At 50.0% G+C, this 22,266-nt stretch overlaps 2 protein-coding genes and 1 long non-coding RNA gene across 12 annotated transcripts in view; all 3 read left to right on the top strand.

The window, feature by feature from the left end:
* Window positions 1–3,878, top strand: part of TCF3 (transcription factor 3) — a 95,481-nt gene extending 91,603 nt beyond the window's left edge. For 5 of the 10 annotated variants that reach the window (XM_019557024.1, XM_019557019.1, XM_019557017.1 and 2 more), the window contains 2 exons: window positions 1,473–1,617; window positions 3,231–3,878. In XM_019557024.1, the coding sequence (XP_019412569.1) occupies window positions 1,473–1,615 (143 nt within the window). In that variant the 3' untranslated portion in view covers window positions 1,616–1,617; window positions 3,231–3,878. Of the gene's footprint in view, window positions 1–750; window positions 978–1,472; window positions 1,618–3,230 lie in introns of all 10 variants that reach the window. The other 5 variants (XM_019557025.1, XM_019557021.1, XM_019557018.1 and 2 more) reach the window with 2 other exon arrangements.
* Window positions 3,879–4,295: 417 nt separating this feature from the next.
* The window catches only part of LOC109324858, a 22,000-nt gene continuing 4,029 nt past the window's right edge, over window positions 4,296–22,266 (top strand). Inside the window, exons 1-3 of the mRNA XM_019556957.1 lie at window positions 4,296–4,372; window positions 4,476–4,611; window positions 6,640–6,643. Of these exons, the coding sequence (XP_019412502.1) occupies window positions 4,296–4,372; window positions 4,476–4,611; window positions 6,640–6,643 (217 nt within the window). The remainder of the gene's footprint in view (window positions 4,373–4,475; window positions 4,612–6,639; window positions 6,644–22,266) is intronic.
* LOC109324905 lies at window positions 13,946–20,180 on the top strand. The gene is made up of 3 exons (XR_002105035.1): window positions 13,946–14,116; window positions 14,779–14,853; window positions 19,232–20,180. It is a non-coding gene; the product is annotated as an uncharacterized LOC109324905 (long non-coding RNA).

Genomic DNA, 22,266 nt, shown 5'->3' with positions numbered 1-22,266 from the left:
GCCCCCTTGAAAGAACTAATGTCAGTTCCTGCCTCTGCAGCTGACTCGGTGTGACTCAGGCAGGTCACTTCTTGGTGCCTGTGTTTCCCCTCCTGTAAGATGGATATCACCCAATGTACTGAGCAGTGTGCTGTGAGTCATGCTGATTAGAAACTTTGTCCCATCTGGGTTTTGACAGGAATTGGAGTTTTATTTTGGACACACTCGATATTTGGTAAAGAACACCTGCCTTCCTCTGGGGCAGAAAGGGAGTTTTCATCCAAAAACTGAAAACCAAAAGGGTTTGGGCTGAAAACCAAGGACTTCTGGTTTCCAGATGAAAACTTACAGAAAGTCGAAGTTTCCTGTGGGAGGAAATTCCAAGCGTGAGCAGCCTGAGTTGTGCAGGGTGGCTGGGAGGTGTGCGTGCGCCCTGCCATGATAGGTACTGTGGGCCCTGAGAGGTGGCATCGCTCCGCCCTCTCCCCCATCCCTGCCACCATCCCGCGCACACTTGCACTCCTCAAATCTGTGCAGAGAGGGTGACCAGTGCTGGCAGCACCTTACCTTGGCACACAGCTGGCAAGGAGCCCAAAACCAGGGCCCCTTTAGAAATTGGCAAGTCCCATTCTCCCTTCTCAATTGGCTTCTGCAGTCCAAGGTTGACTGAGCTTTGGCAGTGGACACTAGTGGCACTACCAGCACAACAACTGCTAGACCCCCTGTCCGTTACACCCTCCCTAACTAATCTCTGTGGTGCTGTGAACCCAGCAGTACAGACGAGGCCCTGTCACTGGAAGACAAAGATCTGAGGGACCGGGAGAGGAGAATGGCCAATAACGCCAGGGAAAGGGTGCGTGTACGGGACATTAACGAGGCCTTTAAAGAACTGGGACGCATGTGTCAGATGCACTTAAAAACGGACAAAGCACAGACCAAACTGATCATCCTACAGCAAGCGGTGCAGGTCATTCTGGGCTTGGAGCAGCAAGTACGAGGTATGGTAAGAGCTGACAGGTGCATTTGGGGGCCTTTCTCTCCCTGGAGATTTCTGTGTGCATGTATGTAGAAGGGAAGTTCTTAACTGAACCTTTTGCTTGGTGGGATGCATGTGAGGCTGAGACTTCCAGAGCTGCCTTGGCAGAGATGAACACCCAGTTCCCTGGCAGTTGATGGCAGTGAGGCAACTTTGGAAAACTTGAGTCTTTAAACCTTTGTAAAATGGACGGAGTTGCCAGGTGGCTTTAAACCCATGTGCATTTAAACTGACATAAATCCCCGCAGGGGAAAGAATCTGGCTTTGGCAGGAAGGTCCGGTGAGGGATCTGCAACTGTTACAAGGAGCAGCAAGGCTAGTAGAGGCTTGCACGGAGGTTATTTCCTCGCGTGGTGCAGTGCACCTGCTCTGGGACTTGGTTCTCTCATTTGGATGCTTCTGCTCTGTGATGCTCTTGCACAAATTGAGGCTTCCTCCCTTACTGTTCTTGGCACAGAGCGCAATCTGAACCCTAAAGCAGCCTGCTTGAAGCGTCGGGAAGAGGAGAAAGTGTCTGGAGTAGTAGGAGATCCCCAGATGACACTTTCAGCTTCACATCCTGGCCTAGGAGACGGTCACAACCCTGTTGGACACATGTAAAGGTATCGTCCTTTGCCCTGGTCAGGCCCCAGTACTCATTTGTGTGTGTGAAATGCACAGCGCTGCTGTTACATCTAGCAGCTGGATATTGATTGCTCAGAACTGAATTCCCAGCAACCGTGGCGTATGCTTAGATGTGCGGTGCTAGCCAGTGAGAAGGAGGCCCTTACATTTCTCTACCACGATGAGCGATGGGCTGGGCTGTTGGTATGACAACGCTGCTGTATCGTTAGGCGTCCCCTGTAATTCATCTTTATGAACAAAACCCACATGGCAACATTTAATCTCTTCAGGTACTGGCCAGGTTGTTCTCTGCCGTGGCCCCTCTGCTCTCCTTCCTGGGACAGTGTAGTAGCTAGTTCCTCTCTGTTGATGTGCATTAACAGCCCCCACATGAGAACAGGCTCTCCCTCTGTCAGGGCAGTGAGGGATTATCAAAATCACGTGTGCTTCACAGCCCATGCCCTTAAAACAGGCAGCAAAGTTAGAGCTGTTCTGAGGAACAAGGCACAGGGGTTTTGGATGGTTTGGGCAGGGCTGGCCATGATGATGTAATCCCTACTCTTGGCTTTCCTTGGAAATGATGTCCTCTTCCTGCTCATAGGACACAGAGGAATGTTATTGACAGTCTATATTTCCTTTTTTCTGGCAGTCCCTCCATCTGTCTGCAGCTCTGAGCCACAGGCCCATATTTATAGTGTCCCGGGGTGGTTGTGAAAGAAGCTGAAAGGAATTACCCCTCTGTAGCAAATGGGGAAGCTTTACAACAGCAAGTTATGGTAGATGGTACATAGGACTGTACAAGTTCATATCCCCTCCCCACTGAGATCTCAGGCACACCCTGCATTGTGGTATTTGCATCCATGTTTTATTTGACATTTAGGGGAGCTTGGACCAGTGTTGCTTAACTCCCCTCCTCCCCAGAGGTGCTTTGTGGGTTGTGATGCGAGTCTGCGGTGGTCTGAGACCCCTGGCTCACCTAGGCATTCCCCGAGTCGGGGTAAGCTGAGAGTCCTCAGGGCAAGCAGCTGGACCGCTCCTCTGATTCCACCTACCTGAGGCCATAGCACTTCCAGGCCTTTTACCATAGCTCTTGTGTTCTTCCTCCTCAGTGGAAAACGTGGCCATCTTTAATAATTGCATAACAGTCCTTAATAATTGTATTGGCTCCAAATGCATGCCTGCCACAGACCTAATAAAGACAACTCGATAGCTTATTTAGCCCTTCCATTCCCCGGGTGAGGAACATTGGCACCTTTCATGCCCTGGGTGAGAGTGGTTGGGGGAATGCGGTTCGTGTGCCTAGATTTCGGTATGTGCTTGATGACCTGGCTCAGTCACAGTGCATCTTCACCTGTGAACATACTTGTCCTTAGCCTGTAACATCAGAGCATCAGGCTCCTGAAGTGTGCTGCAACAGTCAGCTGCTGTGCAGGCATGTTGGGGAAGGTTACATGTATGCATTGTCTATAACATGCTAGTCGGGCACCCGCTTTAATTGCTCCCACAGAGTTAAAAGTACAGCTTTGCCATTGCCCCAGTAGGGAGCATTGCTGCAATGTCATTGGGTTTCCCTTGGTTTGGACTTTTTTCTGTTTTCTCTTTATTTTTTTAGATCTTTTTGTTCCCCTGGATACAGAGATCTATAGGAAGGAAAATCCTCGGTGTGACCTGCAGCCTTCATGAACCATAAACTTTAGTACTGCTAATACTGACACCCATGAAAGGAACCTGGCATGCTGTAAGGGGCGTAAAAACACTTTGTCAAAAACAAAAAAAATTGCCTTAAGTATAAAATATGGAACAGTCAATACATATCACTCAATTCTGAGGGGGAACGTTGTATTCTCTTGGCTTGTTCACAAGCAGCCAGCAGCGTAATTGTGCCTAAGCTTAATATTTCTTTTTTTAAAAAAAAAAGAACATTAGTTATGAGATTTTTTATGTAGAACAAAATAGCGATGCCTTTTGGTTTTTTTTAGCTTCTTTTGCATATGTTTTGTACGCGACAAAAGTTTTTTTTGTATAAAAAAAAAAAAAAAGTCTTGTACCCCATGCTTTTCTGCTGCTGTTTCTATAGTTAACGTTGCATCTTTAGGATCAACCAGAATATTAAAATTGTATTACGAGAGACTGGATATAAAGAGAGGAATTCTCAGATTCGGCTCTGAAAGCCACTAAAAGCGAATGTAGCCACGGTAGGGGAATGCCTTTCCTTGCCTGGCTTGTACCTTCCATTATAAAAACTCATGTGCTGAATTCATCATCTCTTTTGCTTTGGCCACTTCTGATTTGGGAAAAGGAAGTTTAAATGACAAAGCAAGTTGCAGCAGCTTTCTTCAGCAGCTCTTGGGCTCCTCCCAGCATCTGGAATCGAGGACCTGCCTCCAGAGGTCTCTGCAGTTACGATCCCTGGGGTGACAGGAGGCAAGAGGTTGAGGGGCAAAGAACGCAGCTATCTTCTGGAGCTTCGCTGTGGAAGGACAAGGAAGCAGCCATGATTTGAGAAAGAGCTGCCGATAGAGAATGGGCCTAGGGACAAGAGAGCCAAGGGGTTTGGGGAAGCAGCACAAGGTGTAAGAGAATCTGGGGCTCAGTTGCCAGCTGGCAACACCTCATTCCCACACGCCTGAGTTCGTGCCTGCTGTCAGAGCCCCTTGCATGGGAGGAGGGGGGAGAGATGCCGAACAAAGAGAAGAAACAGAACAAAGAGAGGGGGACGGAGGATGGGCAGAACAAAGACACCCAGGAAACAAGGCAAACAGAACAAAGAACTGGCCAGGCTGGGGGCCTTGCTGCCAGAGGGCATGCTGACTGCAAGCTGTGACCAGAGGAGTCATCGTCTTGGGTACAGATGAAGAGCAGTGCGAGCTGCAGAGACGGGGCTTTTGTGTGCAAAGGAAGCAGCACTCGGTGGCAAGAAGTGGGCTTTGTGCAGCTCCAGCCCCAGCTTCCCATCTACGTGGAGCATCTGTACGGGGCTTCAGCTGCTGCCGCTTGGTACATGGAAGTGGCAAGTCGAAACGCTACGGGCAGCGGGATTGTTTTTGAGCCGTTTCACCTGCTGCTGCCAGGTTATCTCCATGTCCCCCTTTGGAGCAGCCGTCTCAGCAAGCTGCCGTACCCTACAGTAGGCAACATCACCAAGGGGCCTCAGCTGGACAAAGCCACTGTCCTGTGCATGTGGGTTTTTCCTGTTGAGGCAAAAGGATGATGATCCTCTTTCCATGCTGGTCACAGAGGGGCTTCCCCCTCCAACAAGACACTGCAGCAGCCGTCAGTGCTGGGCACAGAAAACAGCCTCCCTCCCCTCTGCTTACACCTTGCAAGAAAGTGCAGCAGCTGTTATTTCCCTGGGAGGTTGTGCTGGCTTTCCTGTGCCGTGGTGTTGTGGGGGCTGTGTTCAGCTGGGTGGGGACCCAGGCCTGCCCCCGTGGAGAAGCTACAGAGGAAGGAATGGTGTCTCTACCGGCTGACGAACTTGGCAACATGTACGCCCATCTCCTGCCAGGTGGAGTCAGCCTGTTGCCACAGCAGCCCTGGAATTGGAGCTGATCCAAAAGGCTTTGAGTTTGCAGCAGCAGTTTTCATTAAAAAAAAAAAAAAATATCACCCTCTTTTCCTCCTCAACCTCTGTATGGTTCTTGGCAGCCTGTTCTGCCCAGCTCCAGTTGCAGCTTGGGATGGCTCAGCCGCTCTACAGGTCTGCACATGGGTGCTCTCTGTTCTCAGCCAACTTATAACATGGTTTGGCCCCTTCCATGGAGGCAGCATGTCGCAGTGCCAGCATAAAGGCATAGCATGATAAAAATAGCACTCTGGGCAGCCCTCCCCTCCCCCCTGCCCACCTACCTTCTTGCTTGCAGGCTCAGGAACAGCAGCAAGTGGAGAGCCAGGCAGCCCAAGGCATCTGGGCATTGTCATTCTCTAGACCTGCAGTGGATTTTGGTGCTGTTCTGGGGCAGGACACATTCCCCCTGTTGTTGCTGCCCAGGTCCATGCCCGGGGGCAAAAATAAATAAACGCTGAACTCGGCAGCAAAAAAACATGGGTTGGTCCTGCCCTTGGCAGCAGCAAACTGTACTGCTGTCTTACAAAACTGATTCCTGGAATGCCTTGCATGCTGACAGTTTGCGCGGGCAATGTGCGTCATAGAGACAGGCAGCTGGCAAGATTGCCTCCCCTTAGGTGGTATCCGGGTCATGCCCCACTCACCTGCCCCGTGTTATGCTACGGCTGTTGTAACCAGGACAGGGTAGAGCAGAGTCGTGTTTGCTGTTCAGCTCCATGTCCTTGGCTGGGCAGATGACCCCTCCAACTCCTGAAGGGAGCAGGGTGGTTTCACTTCTTTGATCTCCATCTTTCTGTGGGCAGTTCTGGGGCTTGGCAATGGGCTTGGTTAAGCCTGCACAGGAGCTAACCCTTTTCCTTGGTCTCAGCTTCTCAAGTTCTCCATACCTTGTGCTCTGTATTTGTTTAGCCTGTCTAGGGCTGACAACCAGGACTGGACATCTCAGTGCGTCCTAGTAAACCATGGGCATTGATGCAAGCTTCTGGCTCTCCTCTATGCCACCCCCACAATGCCCTTGTCCTCTGGCAAAGGCCGCTGTCAAGATTTAGGGCCTCATTTCACTTCTGCCGCCACGGGTTGAGCTGCTGCCCTCAGCCTCAGTCAGACCAGCAGACTATCTCTGAACAGCAGGCCCCTGACTCCATCTCATCCTGTCTTGAGGTTTAATACTGGAGCTGAGGGAAGGGCCGGATGTTCCCTTCCTGCCACCCCTTGCCATCAGGAGCTAGAGCAGCAGTTCGGCAGCAAGCATGTTGCTCCAGTGACTCTGCAACAGGCATGCACAGCTGTCCAGTGACAGGTGCTAGCAGAGCTGTTCGCCTTCCCGCCGCCCCCAACCGTTCCATTCTCTGCACCTCTAAATAAGGCTGTTGAGACCCGATTTGTGGTTCCATAAGTGCTTGAACAGGGTCTCTCTGTGCTTGCGTAGTAGTGATTCAGTTTTCAGGGAAACATCTTTCAACCTGGTTAAAATCCTGTCCACCTGGGTTCTTCCTGTTTGTACGAGCAAGAGAAAATGTTACAAGGAAGAGCCAGAGCTGTGGTCCAGCATGCCTGCTTATGGTCATGTGCCAGGCTTGCATCCTGGGAATGGATCTTTATAGTTGAGACCCTTTTAACACTATCCACACTTGCACTTTGCTAGCAGTCTGGGCCTAAGCCCTGTGCTGGCTTGGAGGACATTAACAGAACGCATCTAGCAAGTGCCACTGGGAGCGAGGGGTCTGGCTGAAGAGCGACAGGCAGGTAGCTAAGCTGAGGTCAGAGGAGGAAATGCCTGCTTTATAATCCTGGGAAGGAGAAGTGACCGTGACACCTTCCCTTTGTACATTTTAAAGGAGGCCACTCTGCCCACACTGGTCCTGCTGGGGAATTTGAGCCTTTTCCTGTAAGGAAGGAGCTAAATGATGGGGTCTTACCACCCTCATGCCTCTATTTGTCCATCATAGCTGCCAGGGGAGGGGAGGGAGAGCCTTTCCAGTCATACCTGTACCACAGGAAACATTTTAGGATTTTAATTGATTTAAAAAAAAAAAAAAATCACCAGTTTTGGTCTGGGTTTGTTTGGGGTTTGTGTTTTTTTTTGTTTTTCCCCAACTGGAAATTAAGACTTTGGGGAAAGTTTCTGGGGTTTATTTAAAAGAAGAAAACCATGTTTTCAAAGATTTCTGATTGCTTTTCCTACAAGCCAGGACATTTTGGCCAGAAGGACAGCTGTCTGACAACTTCTGATCAAGAATCCTTGGCCATTGGTCTCTAGGCTCTTGCGCTCTTGTCCTGTTGCTCCACCCAGCAGTGGGATCTCTAACCGGGATCCTTCTCCTCTCCTGGGAGTTGCCAGGCACTGCTCAGCATATTCAGACATGTAATCCATTCATGGAAACAGTGAAAGTGTCTGAACCCCTTAGATCAAATTGAAATGCATTCTGCACCTGGAAAGGTTAAATCCACAGCCAGAGAATATGTGACATGGAATAAAGATTTGGCAGCTGGTCTTTGCATAGAGAGCATGCTTTAGTATAAAAACTGGTGCCTGCAAGCAGACTTTTGTAGGTGAACTGGGTACAGTCTCCAGTGTCTTATCCCTTACCAAGGAAAGAGCAGTGGGGATCCTGTGTTCGGCTTGGAAGCTGGCTGGTTGGCATTAACCTGAAGTACATGCAGCAGCCATGGATGCATCTGGATAGCGTAGTGTCTGCAGGGTGAGAGCACGTGGCCAAAACCTGCATAGATCTTGCTTGCTGCATTCCTGGTGTTTGTGCTAGCAGGGGCTGGGAGCTTGGTTGCTACTGAGGTCTAGCTTTGAGGGAGGTGCTGGCCATCTGCAGGTCCCTAAAGCGTTTTAATGTAATGCTGTCTTGTAAAGGTGAGAGCCCCCAAAGTTAGGTGTGTAGGTAGATGTCTCCGTACACCGCAAGTTCCCTGAAAAACTACTGGATTTTAATCCCAAGAGAGAGATTTTTCTGCCGTCCCCATGCAATGCGACTCCTGCGTACCATTGTTCTGAGCTGGGGCAGGAACAGGCCGGCGGGCATCTCTGTCCAGGCCAGGGAAGTGCAGGTGAGCAAACACAAGACAGGCGAAAAGTGAATTCCCCTCTTGGTGTGCTCGGCGTAAACCAGCAGGAGTTGGGCATGTAGCCAAGGCAAGGAAGGCCTGGTTTTGAAGAATGATTTGACCCATGTCTCTGTCATCTTAAGGCCCAGTCAGGCCCCAGAGACTCTCCAACAGTATTGCAGAGCCTTGTCGTAAAGAAATCACTGTTTGCTGTGGACAAAATCCTCCCATTTCTTCTTTTGATCTGCCGTTCTAGAGAGGGTCAGACAATGCCAAGAGCTGCCTGCTGTGCTTACTGGTAAGCTGTGGGAAGGCAGCCAGGTGCTCTGTCAGCCAGTGTGGCACTTACAGGGGAGACTTCCAGGATTCGGTTGTCCTCTGGCTACCGCTGCTTCTGCATCCCCCGCTCCAGGTAATAAATCCTTTCTTTGCCTCACTTTCCTCTCTCAGCCCTGCTTCCTTTTGTTTGTGCTCCCAGAAATGTGGCTGACTGCTGAAATTTTACCATCTCAAAAGATGCTTAGCAGGCTGGTTTTTGGAGGGAGCGATAATGGGAGAGTGGGACGACTCGACTGCCCAGTATCTTCCCTCTATTTCTCTCCTCCCATGCTCCTGTGCTTCATCCTGCAGCATGGCAGGGACTGCCCCCAGATTCTCTAACATTGGGTGTTTTTAAAAAAAATGACTTCCATTGGTATGCAAGGGAGGTGAGGGGGTTTGTCCCCAATAGTGCTGCAGTATTTAGAGCGGTTTCCTCAACCCAAGTTTCCAAGTCCCGTGGTGCCTGCTTTTGGATTTGTCCCATGAGAGAGGGAAATAACCTGAAATGAGGTGGAGTTTGAGGCCAACGAGCGGCCCAGAGACCTGCATTTTCTCCTTGGCTCGCTGGTCTGCCAGCTGGCTGTTGTTGGGTGTCTGCCTGGGCTGAGAACATGTTGCCTTTGCACCTCTGCTCAGAAGGTTTGTGTGTCTGGGCTCTAGTGTGCTTGGTTCACGTAGAGCTCTCCAGCTCGTGCTCTAAGCTGAAAGTAGCCGAGCCATATCCAAGTAAGGACAGTGGGTTCCTGCGGCCATGTAACATGGGCACAGTGCTATCCCTGAACTCATCCTGGATGTATGGTGCAATCAGATGCGCTTTGGATACCAGTGCAATGGTTTTTCTGTAGAGCTGGCTGAAAGGAGCCAGCCTCAGTTCAGCCTTCCCTCATGCTGAAACCAGCAAAAGATGGTGAGCTGGAGGTCTTCCCCTTGGAGGGGTGTCAAGTGGAGCAGGGGAACCACAGCCACATCCTGCTCCAGACCTACAAGGAAGACATTGTCTCCCTCTTTGCCTAGGGACCCAACTGCTTATTTTCAAGGCCTGCCAACCTGTTGGCTGGGACGCACGTAATCAGGCATTAATGCAGTGTTGGCAATCTCATTGATGCCAAGAACTGCAAATTCTTGTTTCTTCTGCTTTCCTTCCCCCTCTCCTGCTCACTTCCCCTAAGCAAAATAGCCACGTCTTCACCAAGGCTGCTAGAAAAGGAAATGTTAAGAGCTACTGTTGTAGACGCTCTCCATTGAGTATTGGCACTTTTGCCCAGTTTCTGCCTATAGTCCCTGCCGGTGCCTTCTGGGGAACAAGCTTCCTCCTAACCCTGCATCTTCCCAGAGTCGCAACAGCACAAGGAACAACCTACACCCCAAGGAACTGCCTGGCTTCTGATCCAGCTTAGGCTGCTTTTGCTAGCATCTCGAGCACATTGCCCTTGGTCTGACTCTGGGAAAGGCTGGTTTCTGGCAGGTGTAACCCACAGCTCAGCGTAGCATTCTTGAGCCTACGAGGCCTAAAGCACAAACAAACTGCCTTCAAGGACGTAGCAGGCTCATTGACCTCTTTGTGGCCCAGCCCAGGAGACAGTGCTACACCGAGTGGGTGCGAGATGCACATGTTCTCCTAAGCAAGGTGTGGAAAGGACTTCCTGGGTCATCGGGTGCATCTGTCTGCTCTCGCTGGCAGCCCCATGAGCCAAGACCCCTCCTTTGGCTGGTCAGACCTGACTTCCTTTGTCTGGCTGTGAGTCCCTTAGAAAAGCATGCGACAGGTCAACTTCATGCCCGTGTAGCCCAGACCAGCAGCCACAGCCAGTGGCTGCTTGCTTGAAACAAATATGCTGCTTTGCCAGCATTGACAGCCCAGATACTGGTGCTGAGAGACCAGGAATGGGAACACGGCCACCTTTGCCAGTGGTGTCTGTGGTTCCCACCTGAAATGCAGGAGGCTTTATGGGCAGATGTGAAGCTCTCTGAAGTGGAAGCAGCAAGCAAATGACTGTAGCAGACAGCTTATTTTTCCACAAGAAGTGGAGAGGATTAGCTGGTTCCCACGAGGCTCCATGCTCAACAGGCCCAGCAGCACTGGGGTGTAGGAAGGTGGGGCCGCATTTCCACAGGACGCGCACCCTGGCTGCTGGGCAGCACCGCAGCCTCCGGCAGCAGCTCAGCTAGGGCCTAACACTGCAAGCCCTCCTCCATCTTTAAGTAGCTGCCCATGCGGCCGCGTCCCAGAGCAGTGCCTTAGTCCCCGTGCGCAGCCCCCATCCTCCACCGAGCTTCCCTCGACTTGCTGTACTCCCACCAGCCAGACACAAATGCCAAAATGCTCCAGTGTTTGGTCAACATCTTGCTGCAGCCCCCTTGGTGCTGTTCAAGCCAAGGGTTCTCACGTGTACCTGTTCTGGGCCATTGATGCCCATGTGGGGTTTGTCAGCCATTTCCACGGTGGCAGGATTGAAACCCGAACAGCGCCTCTTGTCTCCACCAGAAGCTGGAGCGGAAGGAGGGGTTGGCCCTTCTCTGGGCCAGATCCCCGAAGGGACTTTAGAAGCAGGAGGTGCCTGGTACTGACTGTTGAGCTCCAGAAACCTGAGCAAGGTACATCATCAGTCTTGTGCTCGGCCCTGGCTTGAATGAGCAGCAATGGCCTAGTGACTAGTGAGCTGCACAGCAGCCAGCCCCAACCAAACCTGCACCCCACCGTCCTCATTCTCGCCTCATACTGGCTGGAGCAGGATTGCTACTTCAGAGTGAAAGCTGCTCAAGGCTAATGCCCCACTTCAGTCCTATGCAACCCTCATCCTTGACTATGTGGCACGCGGCCCTGGCAGTCGAGCATGTGCGTCTCCTTTCCACTCTCGCCCAAGGTTGCCTGTGAGCTGCAGTGCACGGGAGCTGAGTCCCAGCCCGAGGGCACCGGGGATTCAGCTCAGGGCACTTGGTCTTGTCCCAGAAAAAGAAAAAGTTGCATCTTGCTGGGCCCAGCCATGGTGGCTGAACTGGAGGAAGTGGCAAGGACTACGCTAGCCTGGTTCTGGGCTTCCCTGCCCCTGACTTGCCCACTTGTGCCTTCTGTTTGGTGGTCGGACACCAATTTACAGCACCCCCCATCTGCTCTCTCAGCCTGGGCGTCCTGTGTGGTAGCGCACCTGAGTCCCCACTGCAGGCTGCCATGTTCCCTGCAGAGCCCAGCTTCAGTCAGGACAGGAACCTGAGCTCAGCTTTGCTTGACTGATCCGTCTTCCGTGGCTTCTCATCCACATGTCTATCCTCTCCCCACTTCTTGGGGCCTCTCGTATCCTCTGTCTGTGCCTCCCAGGTCAGTGTCCCATTGCAGTGACCGTGGCCTTGCTAGATCATCTCTTGCGTTACCAGAGCTCCAGTGCACACAGGCTCCTGGCCCATGTTGGCATCTCCCAGCAGGGTGGTTGAGCACAGTTATGGAGGTTTTGAACAGGCAGTGATTAAGCAGCTGACTAGGGCAACCATTTCCAGTGGGGCATAGGAGACCCTTTTTTTTCCCATAGCTTCAAGCAGGGTGTTGGGGTACCGGGGCAAGAGCTCCCGTGGCTTTTTCCTCTTCCATGTTTTGTTATTCTAGTGGCCTCTTGCCCTCTTTGTTCTCCCTGGTGCCTCTTGAGCTGATGACGTCTGCTGTTTGCCTTGGCTTTGACCTGGGTGGTAGGATTGTGCCCTTTGCAAGGGTTTGATCTCCAAAGAGACACGTCGTGAAAAGTCACCAGGCATTTCCCTTGCCAACAAAGTGCCACGGGAGCCAAATACAGTGGTGAAACCAGCCAGTTCCAAGCAAGTGGCTGAGCGCAAAGGTCACTTTTGTCAAAACTGGCTTGAATTCCATCATCCCAGGTCCTGATCCTCTGTGGGTTGGGATACAGCCCTTCCTTGGGTCTCAGTATCAGTATTTTGCTCTGCTTTCAGACGCCTCCCGCTCCCTATGTCTCATGATGCTGACTCTGCTCCAGCCAAGCCTGGTTGGGGATAGCAATACTGTTCCTCTGTCCTGTTAAAATCAGCCGCCCGTCAGCACTGGGCAGAGACGAGGGGGCCTTCATGGGGAGAGGGTATGCTTCTCCATAGTCGTGTTAAGCGATAGTCCAGCGGAGATGGCTGCTTTAAAGGCGGACATTGTATTTGAGTGGAATCAAAGCAATGCGGCTGCCACCTCTTGGGGCTGCTCCAGAAGCATCCCCCGCGTTGTCACGCTTCACCAGCTGAATGCCCCCGTGGTCCCTGGAGAGACCCGCGGACTTCCCTAGGGAGCCGCTTTGAGCAACGGTGAGATGCTGAGATGGAGGAGGCTGCACATCTCCCTCTGTTCAGTGCCAGATGTTTTGAAATCGCATCAGAAGCCACCAGCTTGAGCAAACGATGTAGCTGTGCGACTTGCGGGGAGGGGGGACTCAACGAACACGGGAAGCAATTTCCCCTGCTGCATGTTCATATTTAATGTGGTTTTGCGGGGGGAGGGGGTGGCGGGTTGACACAGATGCCTGGTGGACCTGGCCAGGGCCCACGCTTCCATCAACCCGCTTTTTCTTTTATAGTCCACGGGGGAAAATACCCATTTTCTAAAGGAGATTCCAACTAGTTCAGAAAATGAAGCATTACTTGATTGCCCTTTATATATATTTTTTTAGGATTTGGGGGAGGGCGAGCTGTAGGGGAAATGCCTGTGGAAGTGGTTTATTTTTAACCCCTTAGATGGTTTTTTGGCCTTTTTTTAAAAAAGAGAAAAAAAAAAACAGTCCCTGCTTTTGATGTTTATGCTGCCTACCTGTAAATCCAGATGTACTTAAGTGGCTGAAAATCCTTGTTCTTAAATCAGATACACATTATAGTTTTGAACTATATATATAGTAAATATATATATATATGCCTAACCCAGCAAAAAAGACAAGAAAGTATTTGGGGGTGGGGAGATGCGTTGTTCTTTGAAATGAATCACAATTGGAGGATAAAATTGTGTTTCTGAGTGCCTCAAGATATGAATTGTTTTCATTTTTTTAAATAATTTTATACAAGTGTCAAAACAGCTGGCTGGATTATTTGGAATTTTTAAATAATCCTAACTTTTTTAAAGTAGATTTTGAGAACTGTCCTGTATATAACAGTAATGTAGCAATAAATGTGACATTTTATAACAATATTACTTTTTCCCCCCCCCCCATATCTGTCTTTCAGATGTTGTATACCTATGAATGAAAAGTTGTAATAAAGGTTTTACCTTGTACTAAAACCCGCTGTCATTGCATGCTCCCCTTCTGTCTGTTTGTACTTTGGTTAAATCTGACCCGTGTTTAGTACTAGGAGTCCAACATAAACCATCTACCACAGCATTTAGGCTTGGCCTGGACTTCCCAGTGACTAAGCAAATCCAGTTCCCATCCTGTTTGGGTCGTCTCACTTCTTGGGGAAGCTGCCCGTCACTATCGTATCTGCCAGCCTTTCTTGTAAGGTCACTCAGAAGAGCAATGGCTGGAGCTGACATCTTGGGGTCTCTGGGACTTCCCCCTGTTTGGGAGCATGGCATGGGGGTGTGTGACAAATTGAGGGCTTGATGGGGGAGGTTGGTGCTGCACATGCCATTGTCATGGGGGAATGGCTCTCTTTCAAAGGTGCATCTTGTGAGATGGCCCCAGCCCAGGTATCCTCATGCCGTACACCCTCCTTCCTGACTTTACAGGGCACTTAATGCATATTCCTGCCTTCGTTGCCCAGCGCCTGCAGGATTCCCCGTGTCCCCTGGAGAAGCTCTGGCTGTGGTGGTGATCACCCCAGGGGTGCGAAAGGCCAAGAGGAATCCTGCTTTGCGTAGGGTGGCTGCCAAGATGGGGGATGTTCTTCTGTGGAAGCCTCCACTTGAGCTCAGATGCTTAGGAGCTGGGCACGGTCCCCATGTAAAGCGTGTGTGACGGTGTCCCGTCCTCCCTCGCTGCCTGGCCTCTCCCATCTCTGCTGGGTCAGAGCCCTTTCCTTGGGGAGGGCTGGAGCTCAGGCTTGGATGGGTAAAGCTCCCACTTGAGGTGAAAAAGAGAGATTTGTTGCTCCCTAGGGGGATTACTTTTTAGTCCCGGCAGTCAGATGACTTCTCAGAATGGACATAGGGTTAAACTTCTAGTTTTACTACTTAACCCAGCCGCTTCTGGTCAGGCTTCACTGACACGGCTGTTCTTCACTTTCACAACTGCCTTTCAAGGAAGCAAAGCAGAAGTGCTGGAGCAGCTTCAGCCCATACAAAGGCAACAGGAGCATTTGAAAACCCCTGTTTCAGGTAAGTGGCCACCTTGGCCTCCAGTCCCATTCAGGGTTCTTGGAGCAAAGTGCCTGCTCGGAGGGACCTGTCCTCCCCTCCTGTGTGGGTGACCTGCGCTGTCCATGGACCGTCTCCGGTCTGGTCTGCCCAGGGAGGCAGGAGAATTAAATCGCACCTTTATTTAATGCAGATTAAAGGGCATTCAGCCCCTGTGTGCACACTGAAATGCAGTGTTCAAGCGGCCTTAACTTGATTTTTCACTTCAGTTCCCTATATAGAGAAACCCTGAGTCTGAACATACTCTGTGACTGCCCCATACACAAACCTGCTACGGGGTCCATCTAGTGTCATCTAATTTGCTCTTATATACAGCATTGCTGAGATGTTTGCCCCCTTCCGGGTAAGTCCCTTGCTGTAGCACTGGCTTCTGTGGAGGTGTAAGTGGCACTTTCCCCATCCCAGGTGCCTCCCCAGGGAGAAGGGCCATCAGCCAGTGCTCGGCAGTGCTCTCCATGCTGCTAGAGCAAGGGTTGAGAGCTGGTGAAAACTGCGTAGGTGCAGAACCAGAAATGATTGGGGGGGTGTCAGTTTGGCAGTTGACTGTGAAGGCATGTGATGAGCTGAGATCAGTCATTTAAAGAGAAACCTCAATCCTATATAGTCTTCTACTTATTCAGAATAAGGAAGGACATACGGCTGCATTTTAGGCAAATGCACATGCATACTGGACTGCACAAAGGCAGGAACTCAAACACAAAATGGGGGAAAACAAAACTCCTGTGGTTTATAGTAACATTGCCTCCCCACCCTGCCCTTACTGGAAGGAGTTATTCTGGGGGGTTAAGGCTGGCCATGCTCTGTAGCAATATCTCTGGGCTACCTGGAGTAGTAAGTTGTCCAGCCCAGCCCCAGCTGCAGGGTAATGCAGGAACTCTTAATAGGCTACAAACAGGCACTGCATTTATCCTGGGAGAAAAACCTTTTCTCTCAGAGCAAAGTATAACCATTGAAATGTCTGTCTGTCACAAAACGTGTCGGGCTGTCCTGGGATTGCATCGCTGAACTGGAAGTGGAGAAGCATCAGTGCGTTCAGCCGCTTGCCGAACCCTGGCTGGAAAGATGATGCGTGTACGTACAAATCCCAAGTTTTTTCTGTTCTGGGACAAACGCAGGCACAACTGTCCCGGGACACACGCAGTGTCCGTTCCTAGTGCCAGTATTACAGGTCCAGGTTTTGTGCGGCTTTATGGGCCGTTGGTGGAAATGAATCCATGTGCTAAGCTGCATCTTTGCCAGTAATTTGTATAAAGACCTAAACATCTGCCTGGAGCAGGGCATTGCTAATGAGCTGCCAGGGCGCTGCCAGTAGGTCACTTGCTCAAATGGTGCCAGGGATGTGTTGTTCCCAGTGAACAGATGTTCAGCGACATCTCTGGAGGGAGTTTGGGGGGGGGGGTCTCAGTGCCAGGTTCCAGTTCTCAAACTCTTTCCCCTCACTGCCCTCCATCTCAACCCTTTCCCAAGACAGCCAGCCTCAGAAGAGAGGTGGAAAGCTACCTGGCCACAATGTGCGGCTGCCCTGGAGGACGTCCCAAGTCTAAAATGAAAGGAAGTACGACCTGCTGGCAGCATGGTGCATGGCCCAAGTGAGAGCTGGTATTCTCCAGGAGATGCCGCTCGGCTAAGCTACCTCTATGCCATTTGGGGCAAGGTGCAGCCCCTGTGTTTAATCTGGAAGGCAGCTAGGTTGCTCCTGGGGCCTGCGAGTGGCAAAGCAAATCCTGAAAAACCTCAGATGCTTTTAGAGAAGCCTAAAAATTGCTTCTAGCTTCAGAGCCGTCTGTATCTTCTGACCTGCAGCCTCAGTTGCAGGGGCCTGCTCAAGGTTCTTGGAGCAAAGCGACTGCTCGGAGGGCCCTGCCCTGCCCTGCCCGGGCAAACCCGAGCGCCTGGTTCGGCTCTGCCGTCCGTGAGTCCTCTTCAGGCTGGTCTATGCAGGGAGGCAAGAAACCTGATCTGAATTAAATAAGGCATGCATTGCAAGGGCATTCATTAAACTGCGTTCAGCCCCTGTGTGACTTTCTTCAGTTGAGCTCGCTTCACTTCCAACAGGGATTAAACAAAATCAAAGCAAATCCACTTGAATGCTGAATGTGGATCCTCTCCGAGGCTTAATACTGGCTGACCTGTTCAACTTCATCTTGGTAGCTAGTTGGATTGAATTCTGAGTCCTCTGAAAAGATGGTGCTGATCTTGCCAGTACCCATAGGCCTTGAACCACATGTAGCACAAGCATGGGCCTGAGCCCTGGCCTCTTCATCCACTGGCGTCATCCCTGATGACATTTCTTGTGCTCTTCTGGCCTCTGGGCACTGCTTGAGTGCATTTGAGGTCAGGATCTGGCCGTGGTTTCAGATGCGGGTCTCAGTGACAGTGAGGGGAGTTGTGCTGACCCGCTCCACCTCTCCATTAATGCCAGCAAGGACCATTGTGTTGACCTAATTTGTCACCCTACGTGCTCCAGGCCAGAGAATCCCATTGAGCATCTCCTGCATTCATAACTTGGGGACCTCAAGCGTGTCTCTTCACATAGGCATCCGGTCCAGCTTGTAGCATCCAGCTCTGTCCGTGTGTGCTCACAGGAGTCAGCTTCTCCCTCAAACTGGCAAAAGAGCCAGGCTGCTTACCAAACAAAGCCAACTGTAGGAGTGATCCTGAGCCAGCCGTCTTGGTGTCTGGAAAGGATCAATGCTGTATCCAATACATCCGTAGCAAGGGAGGTGTTTGCATCATACCGAAAAGTTACAGGCCAGGTCTGTGTGACAAAAGAGTTCTGTTGCCTTTGGTCAGCAGCTTAGCCTTGCATATGTCCACGCTGACTTTTAAGGCCAGATAGGCCATGCAGTCTGACCTCTTCTTGCGCAGCACTGGCCAGAAAGCGTTCTTTGGTTACTTTTGTGCCCAGGCCCATTGCTCATGCTGAACTAAGGCAGATCTTTCAGCACCTGGGGTTGATACGGAGTCAAACAGTGGAGAATTCACCACTTCCAGGGGGAGTTTGTTCCTGTAGTTCATCATAAGGATTAGTTTTGTTTGAAGCCTGGAAGCCCTTTTACTGTCATGAATCCAGTATGTAGGGCCCTAGCCGGCCCTCATCACTGTTCTCTCTTTTTGCTCCACTTCGATCTAAAATGGGGAGCAACGTCATTGATGTCAGCAACAAGAACAAGGCACCTGTCACTCCTGCTGTCAGTACCGACGCAGCACTTCCGACTTGGGGCAATAACGTGGCAGTGCTCATTCCTGCCTGCCAGTCAAACACGTTGTACTTTAGTAGTGATAAAAAGAGTTTCAGAAGAGGAAATGGTCATTGAAATGAAATGCAGCTGTGGAAGCTGTTCATTTACACAGCTGCACTGACAAGAGTCGAGAGTTATTACATTACAGTGACACGAGGAAAGATGATTGGCAGGCTGAGGGTAAAACTCGTCTGTGCTGCTCCTGGACTGTAAAAAAGGACAAAATATACCCCCCCAAAATAACCCATTGATATGTAGCACATTTTGGTTGATTCTCCTTCTCGTGTTACACCGCTGGAACCCCGTACCACACATCTCAAGCAGTAAGGAGTCAGCCTCTCTACACCCCCACCCTCCCAGATCATGACATTGACTTAAAGTTAGACTTTTTTTGTTTTCTTGCGTGATCCCGTGACTCCAGAAGTTGGGGCGATCGTGCTAAATGCCGTGAGGTTTGTGACGAAACTCTCAGAGTTGGCAATGAAAGTCACCTACCTGTACAGAATGAAAAAAAAAATGAGTCTATGCTTACTGTTACATTCAAAAGCCCGCATTAAAGAGGGGCCCAGTCAACTTCTTTAACACACTTCCTTGCTTTGGCAGCTTTGTGCCTTGCTCATGATCTGTTTTGTGTCCAGAATGAAGCAAGACCCCAGTAAATACATACCATGTGGCTGTGTCACTCAACGACTCTACCAGAAGGCCTGTGCACAAGACTTGGAGCGGGCCCCTTGCATCCCGATGCTTCCTGACTTGGAAATGCCCCGTTTGTTCCTGTGTAGCATGTTCTGTGTGTAACTTTGTGCCCTGTTTACAGTCCCATTGCCTGAAGCCACCCTGCCATGGGTAGAAGCTGTTGGTGCCTCAACTGCACTGAGGCTCCTTTTAAAAATCTTGCTCCATTTTCTTTCACTTTCCCCCATTGCTCCTGTCTGTTTAGCACTCAGTTTTCTGGGTCACAGCCTGGGGTCAGGCACGGAGGAGGGGATCTTTTACGTGTATATGAAATCTTTGGGGTCTGTAAGGAATTAGAAGCCTTCTCTGCACTGTTTCTGGTGCCTGGATTAGGCAGATAACAGTTTCTTTTCTGCTTCCAGCTGTATGCAAGATGTATCCAGCTATGTCCGCAGAGTCATCAACCAGATCAAGGAGGAAGTCATCGGTGTAAAGGTTCATGCCTGACTGTTGCATGTGATAAGGGAGCATGTGTTTATAACACAAGGCCAAGTGAAAGATGACTTTGAAGATGGCATTCTAGTTGGGGGGTTTTTGTGATTCAAGAGTTGCTTTTTGAGCCCCTCCTACCTCTCAATCCACTGACCCACTGCACAAAAGTGACCAGGGGAAAAAGCCAGCAGGTGTGGTGCAGCACTTCTTCCCATTGCACCTGGACTGTAAGCCACTGTGGGATGTATCAGAAAATCCTCAAGAAGGCTGTGCATTTCAGTAACTGACTTCTCCCCTGTTTGATTGTATTTCTGTATATAGTTGAAGAATAATCCTTATTAACATGGGATTTAGCCAGTACTATAAGACATCCGATAAAGGGCAATGGCGTATGTTCTGGCGACTAAATTTAGGGACTAAATATTTTACAACAATTTTTTGCAAATGCGTTGGGGCCTTTTTGTCAACGAGGTTCCTAGTAAATCGTGTTTCCTTTCTATCCTGCTCCACAGAGGGTTGAATAACTGAGCAGAGTAGGAAGTAGAGACCTGGATGTAGTAAATGTTGTCTGAGGGGAATCTGGTAACAGCAAATCCTTTCCCCACACCACCAGGGATTTGTTTCAGCAAAGCATTTAAATGGGTTATTCTTAACTAGGGCATTGTGGCACCTTAATGTGCCATGAGCTCCTTTTAATGATGCCATGGGGTACTGTGCAATATTAGCACTGTTAGGTGTGCAAACATCTACATATGATTCACCAGCTAAACTCAGAGATATCAAATAAGAAACCAAGGGAGCTTACACATGTGATCTGGGGTGGGGGTGGGCACACTTTAATTAGAGCAGCTCTGAGAGCTGCTGTAATTAAAGTGCCAAGAGCGTCATGTGTATTAGCATCCCACGCTGAAAAATGGTGACGGGGGCACTTTAACTAAAGCTTATTGAACAAGCGTTGGTTAAAGCACCCCCGCCACCATTTTTCAGCACAGGGATGCTGATGCTTGTGACACCGGAGTCTGCTGGAGCGTGGTAATAACCGTGCTCCAGCAGACCCCATGAATGGAGTCTGCTCTGACATGCTGTAATTATAACACATTAGAGCAATCTTGCTGCACATGTATAGATGCCTGGGAGCGTTCAAAACATTCTGCTCTGTTGTGCTCTTCCTGAGTTCTTTGCAACAAAAGAATTGCTCTATTATTTTTCCACAGTGGAAAAATGAGTCAAATCTCAGAGCTGGCATTTTCTGAGGGGCACCTGGCATCTAAAAAGGTTGAGAACCACTGATCATAAACTGTCAGATGATTCCCACCTCCAAACTGCCCAAACCTCCTCCAGTTGCTCAACCCCACCATGCAGGCACATGCCAGCTGCTGGAACAATTCCCCCTCATAACCCGGCTCAACAAGCTTTTGTTCCATCTGCTGTTTAGCTCAGCTGTGTCTCAGAGGCCTAAGAAAGCCTATGTCTATGTTAACCGCACAGTTGGGCCAATAAAAGATATCACTCACAAAAAATCTTGCTTTTTGCATATCTCTGGGACCATCCTGGCCACAACTACTTCAACAGTGCCTTTTCCCTCCTTGGGCTTTTTCTGTGAGTGTTTTCTATTCTAGCTGCACCAGATGCTGTTCTACCAGCATCAACACACTTATCCTAATATAGCTGGTTTGCATAAGGGCACAAGTTCAGGCTGTCCATTATATACTTAAATAACTTGTTTGGGGTGTTTCTGTCCTGTCTTGTGATCTCTGTTTAAGTGGGCTGGTTTTCCACTAGGCCCCAGAACTGTTTCTGGTTTGAGTTTAATACTTTTCTGGTTCATTAACTATTCCAAATTCATGTAGATATTTAGCTACGTGTGTGCGCTGCTTTCCCTTCCCCTCCTTTCTGTATCTGCATCTGATGAAGTGAGGTTCTGTTCAGAAAAGATTGTACTATATATTTATTTCTATATATCTATTTGTACTTTGGTTAGTCAATATGATACAAAGCTCCCCTGCCTTCTGTTTGACTTCGGACTAATAGCTAACTAATCTCCACAATCTAAAAGTTAAATAGGGGATTAATTTAAATACAACAGGAGAGAGGGAGGGGAAGCAGTGCTGGAGGCTTTGGGGGGGGTGTTAGTTTGAGGGGTGTACAAGGGCTCTGCTACGTGTTCAAGTGCAAGCTGGATAGAAACTGGCTCTAAAGTTGTCACAGATTTTCAACCACTAAGTTTATAGCTGGTTGGTGCTTTTCATAGCTGGATAGTCATTTTTATTACTATGCATGTGCAGCCAGTCTTACTTTGCACGTGGCCAGTCTAAATTTACTGCTTGACTGACCAGTTAATTGTATAATACATGTAATGTGTAGCGGAGACCTAAGTGAGGAAGATGCAGGCCGAACAATGGAAAGAGAGCGACGCTTCAGGCACCATCTGAACATGCCTGAGCAGCCCCAGAAAAAGCCTGACCAGGGCACAGTTGGGGGCAGAGGATGCAGTAACACCAACTCCCATGAAAAAAATCAGCAGACTCCTGATTTCCAAGTCCAATGAACTCCGACTCACGATCAGATCTCAGGATTTTTTTCTTCTGGCACATGTGGGAGAGCACCAAGCTGGTAAGTTTGTGGAGGGGAAGGGGCAGATCGAGATCTCCACAGTGAGGGAGGGAGTGGGGCAGGAGTGACCAGGGCGAGGCATGCAACAGAGCCGTGGGGCGGGGGGGGCATGTGTGCAACAGAGCCATGACTAGAGAGGCATGTGTGTGTGCAACAGAGCTATGGACAGGTGTATGGGCCCATATGTGCAACATAGCCATGCGCAGGGTGTGTCTGCATGTGCAAGAGCCATGGGCAGGGTGTGTGTGTGCACACGTGCACACATGCAACAGACCCATGGGCAGAGGGGGGGTTGTATTTGCCCACTGCCTTCCCTCGCTGCTGACCCACTGTTCCCTGGACTGAAAACCCC

This window comes from Crocodylus porosus, unplaced genomic scaffold (genome assembly GCF_001723895.1).
Source record: "Crocodylus porosus isolate Cpor-Errol unplaced genomic scaffold, CroPor_comp1, whole genome shotgun sequence".
Classification (NCBI taxonomy): Eukaryota; Metazoa; Chordata; order Crocodylia; family Crocodylidae; genus Crocodylus; species Crocodylus porosus.
Note: the sequence above shows the minus strand (reverse complement) of the source record. Positions and strands in the feature narration are given on the sequence as shown.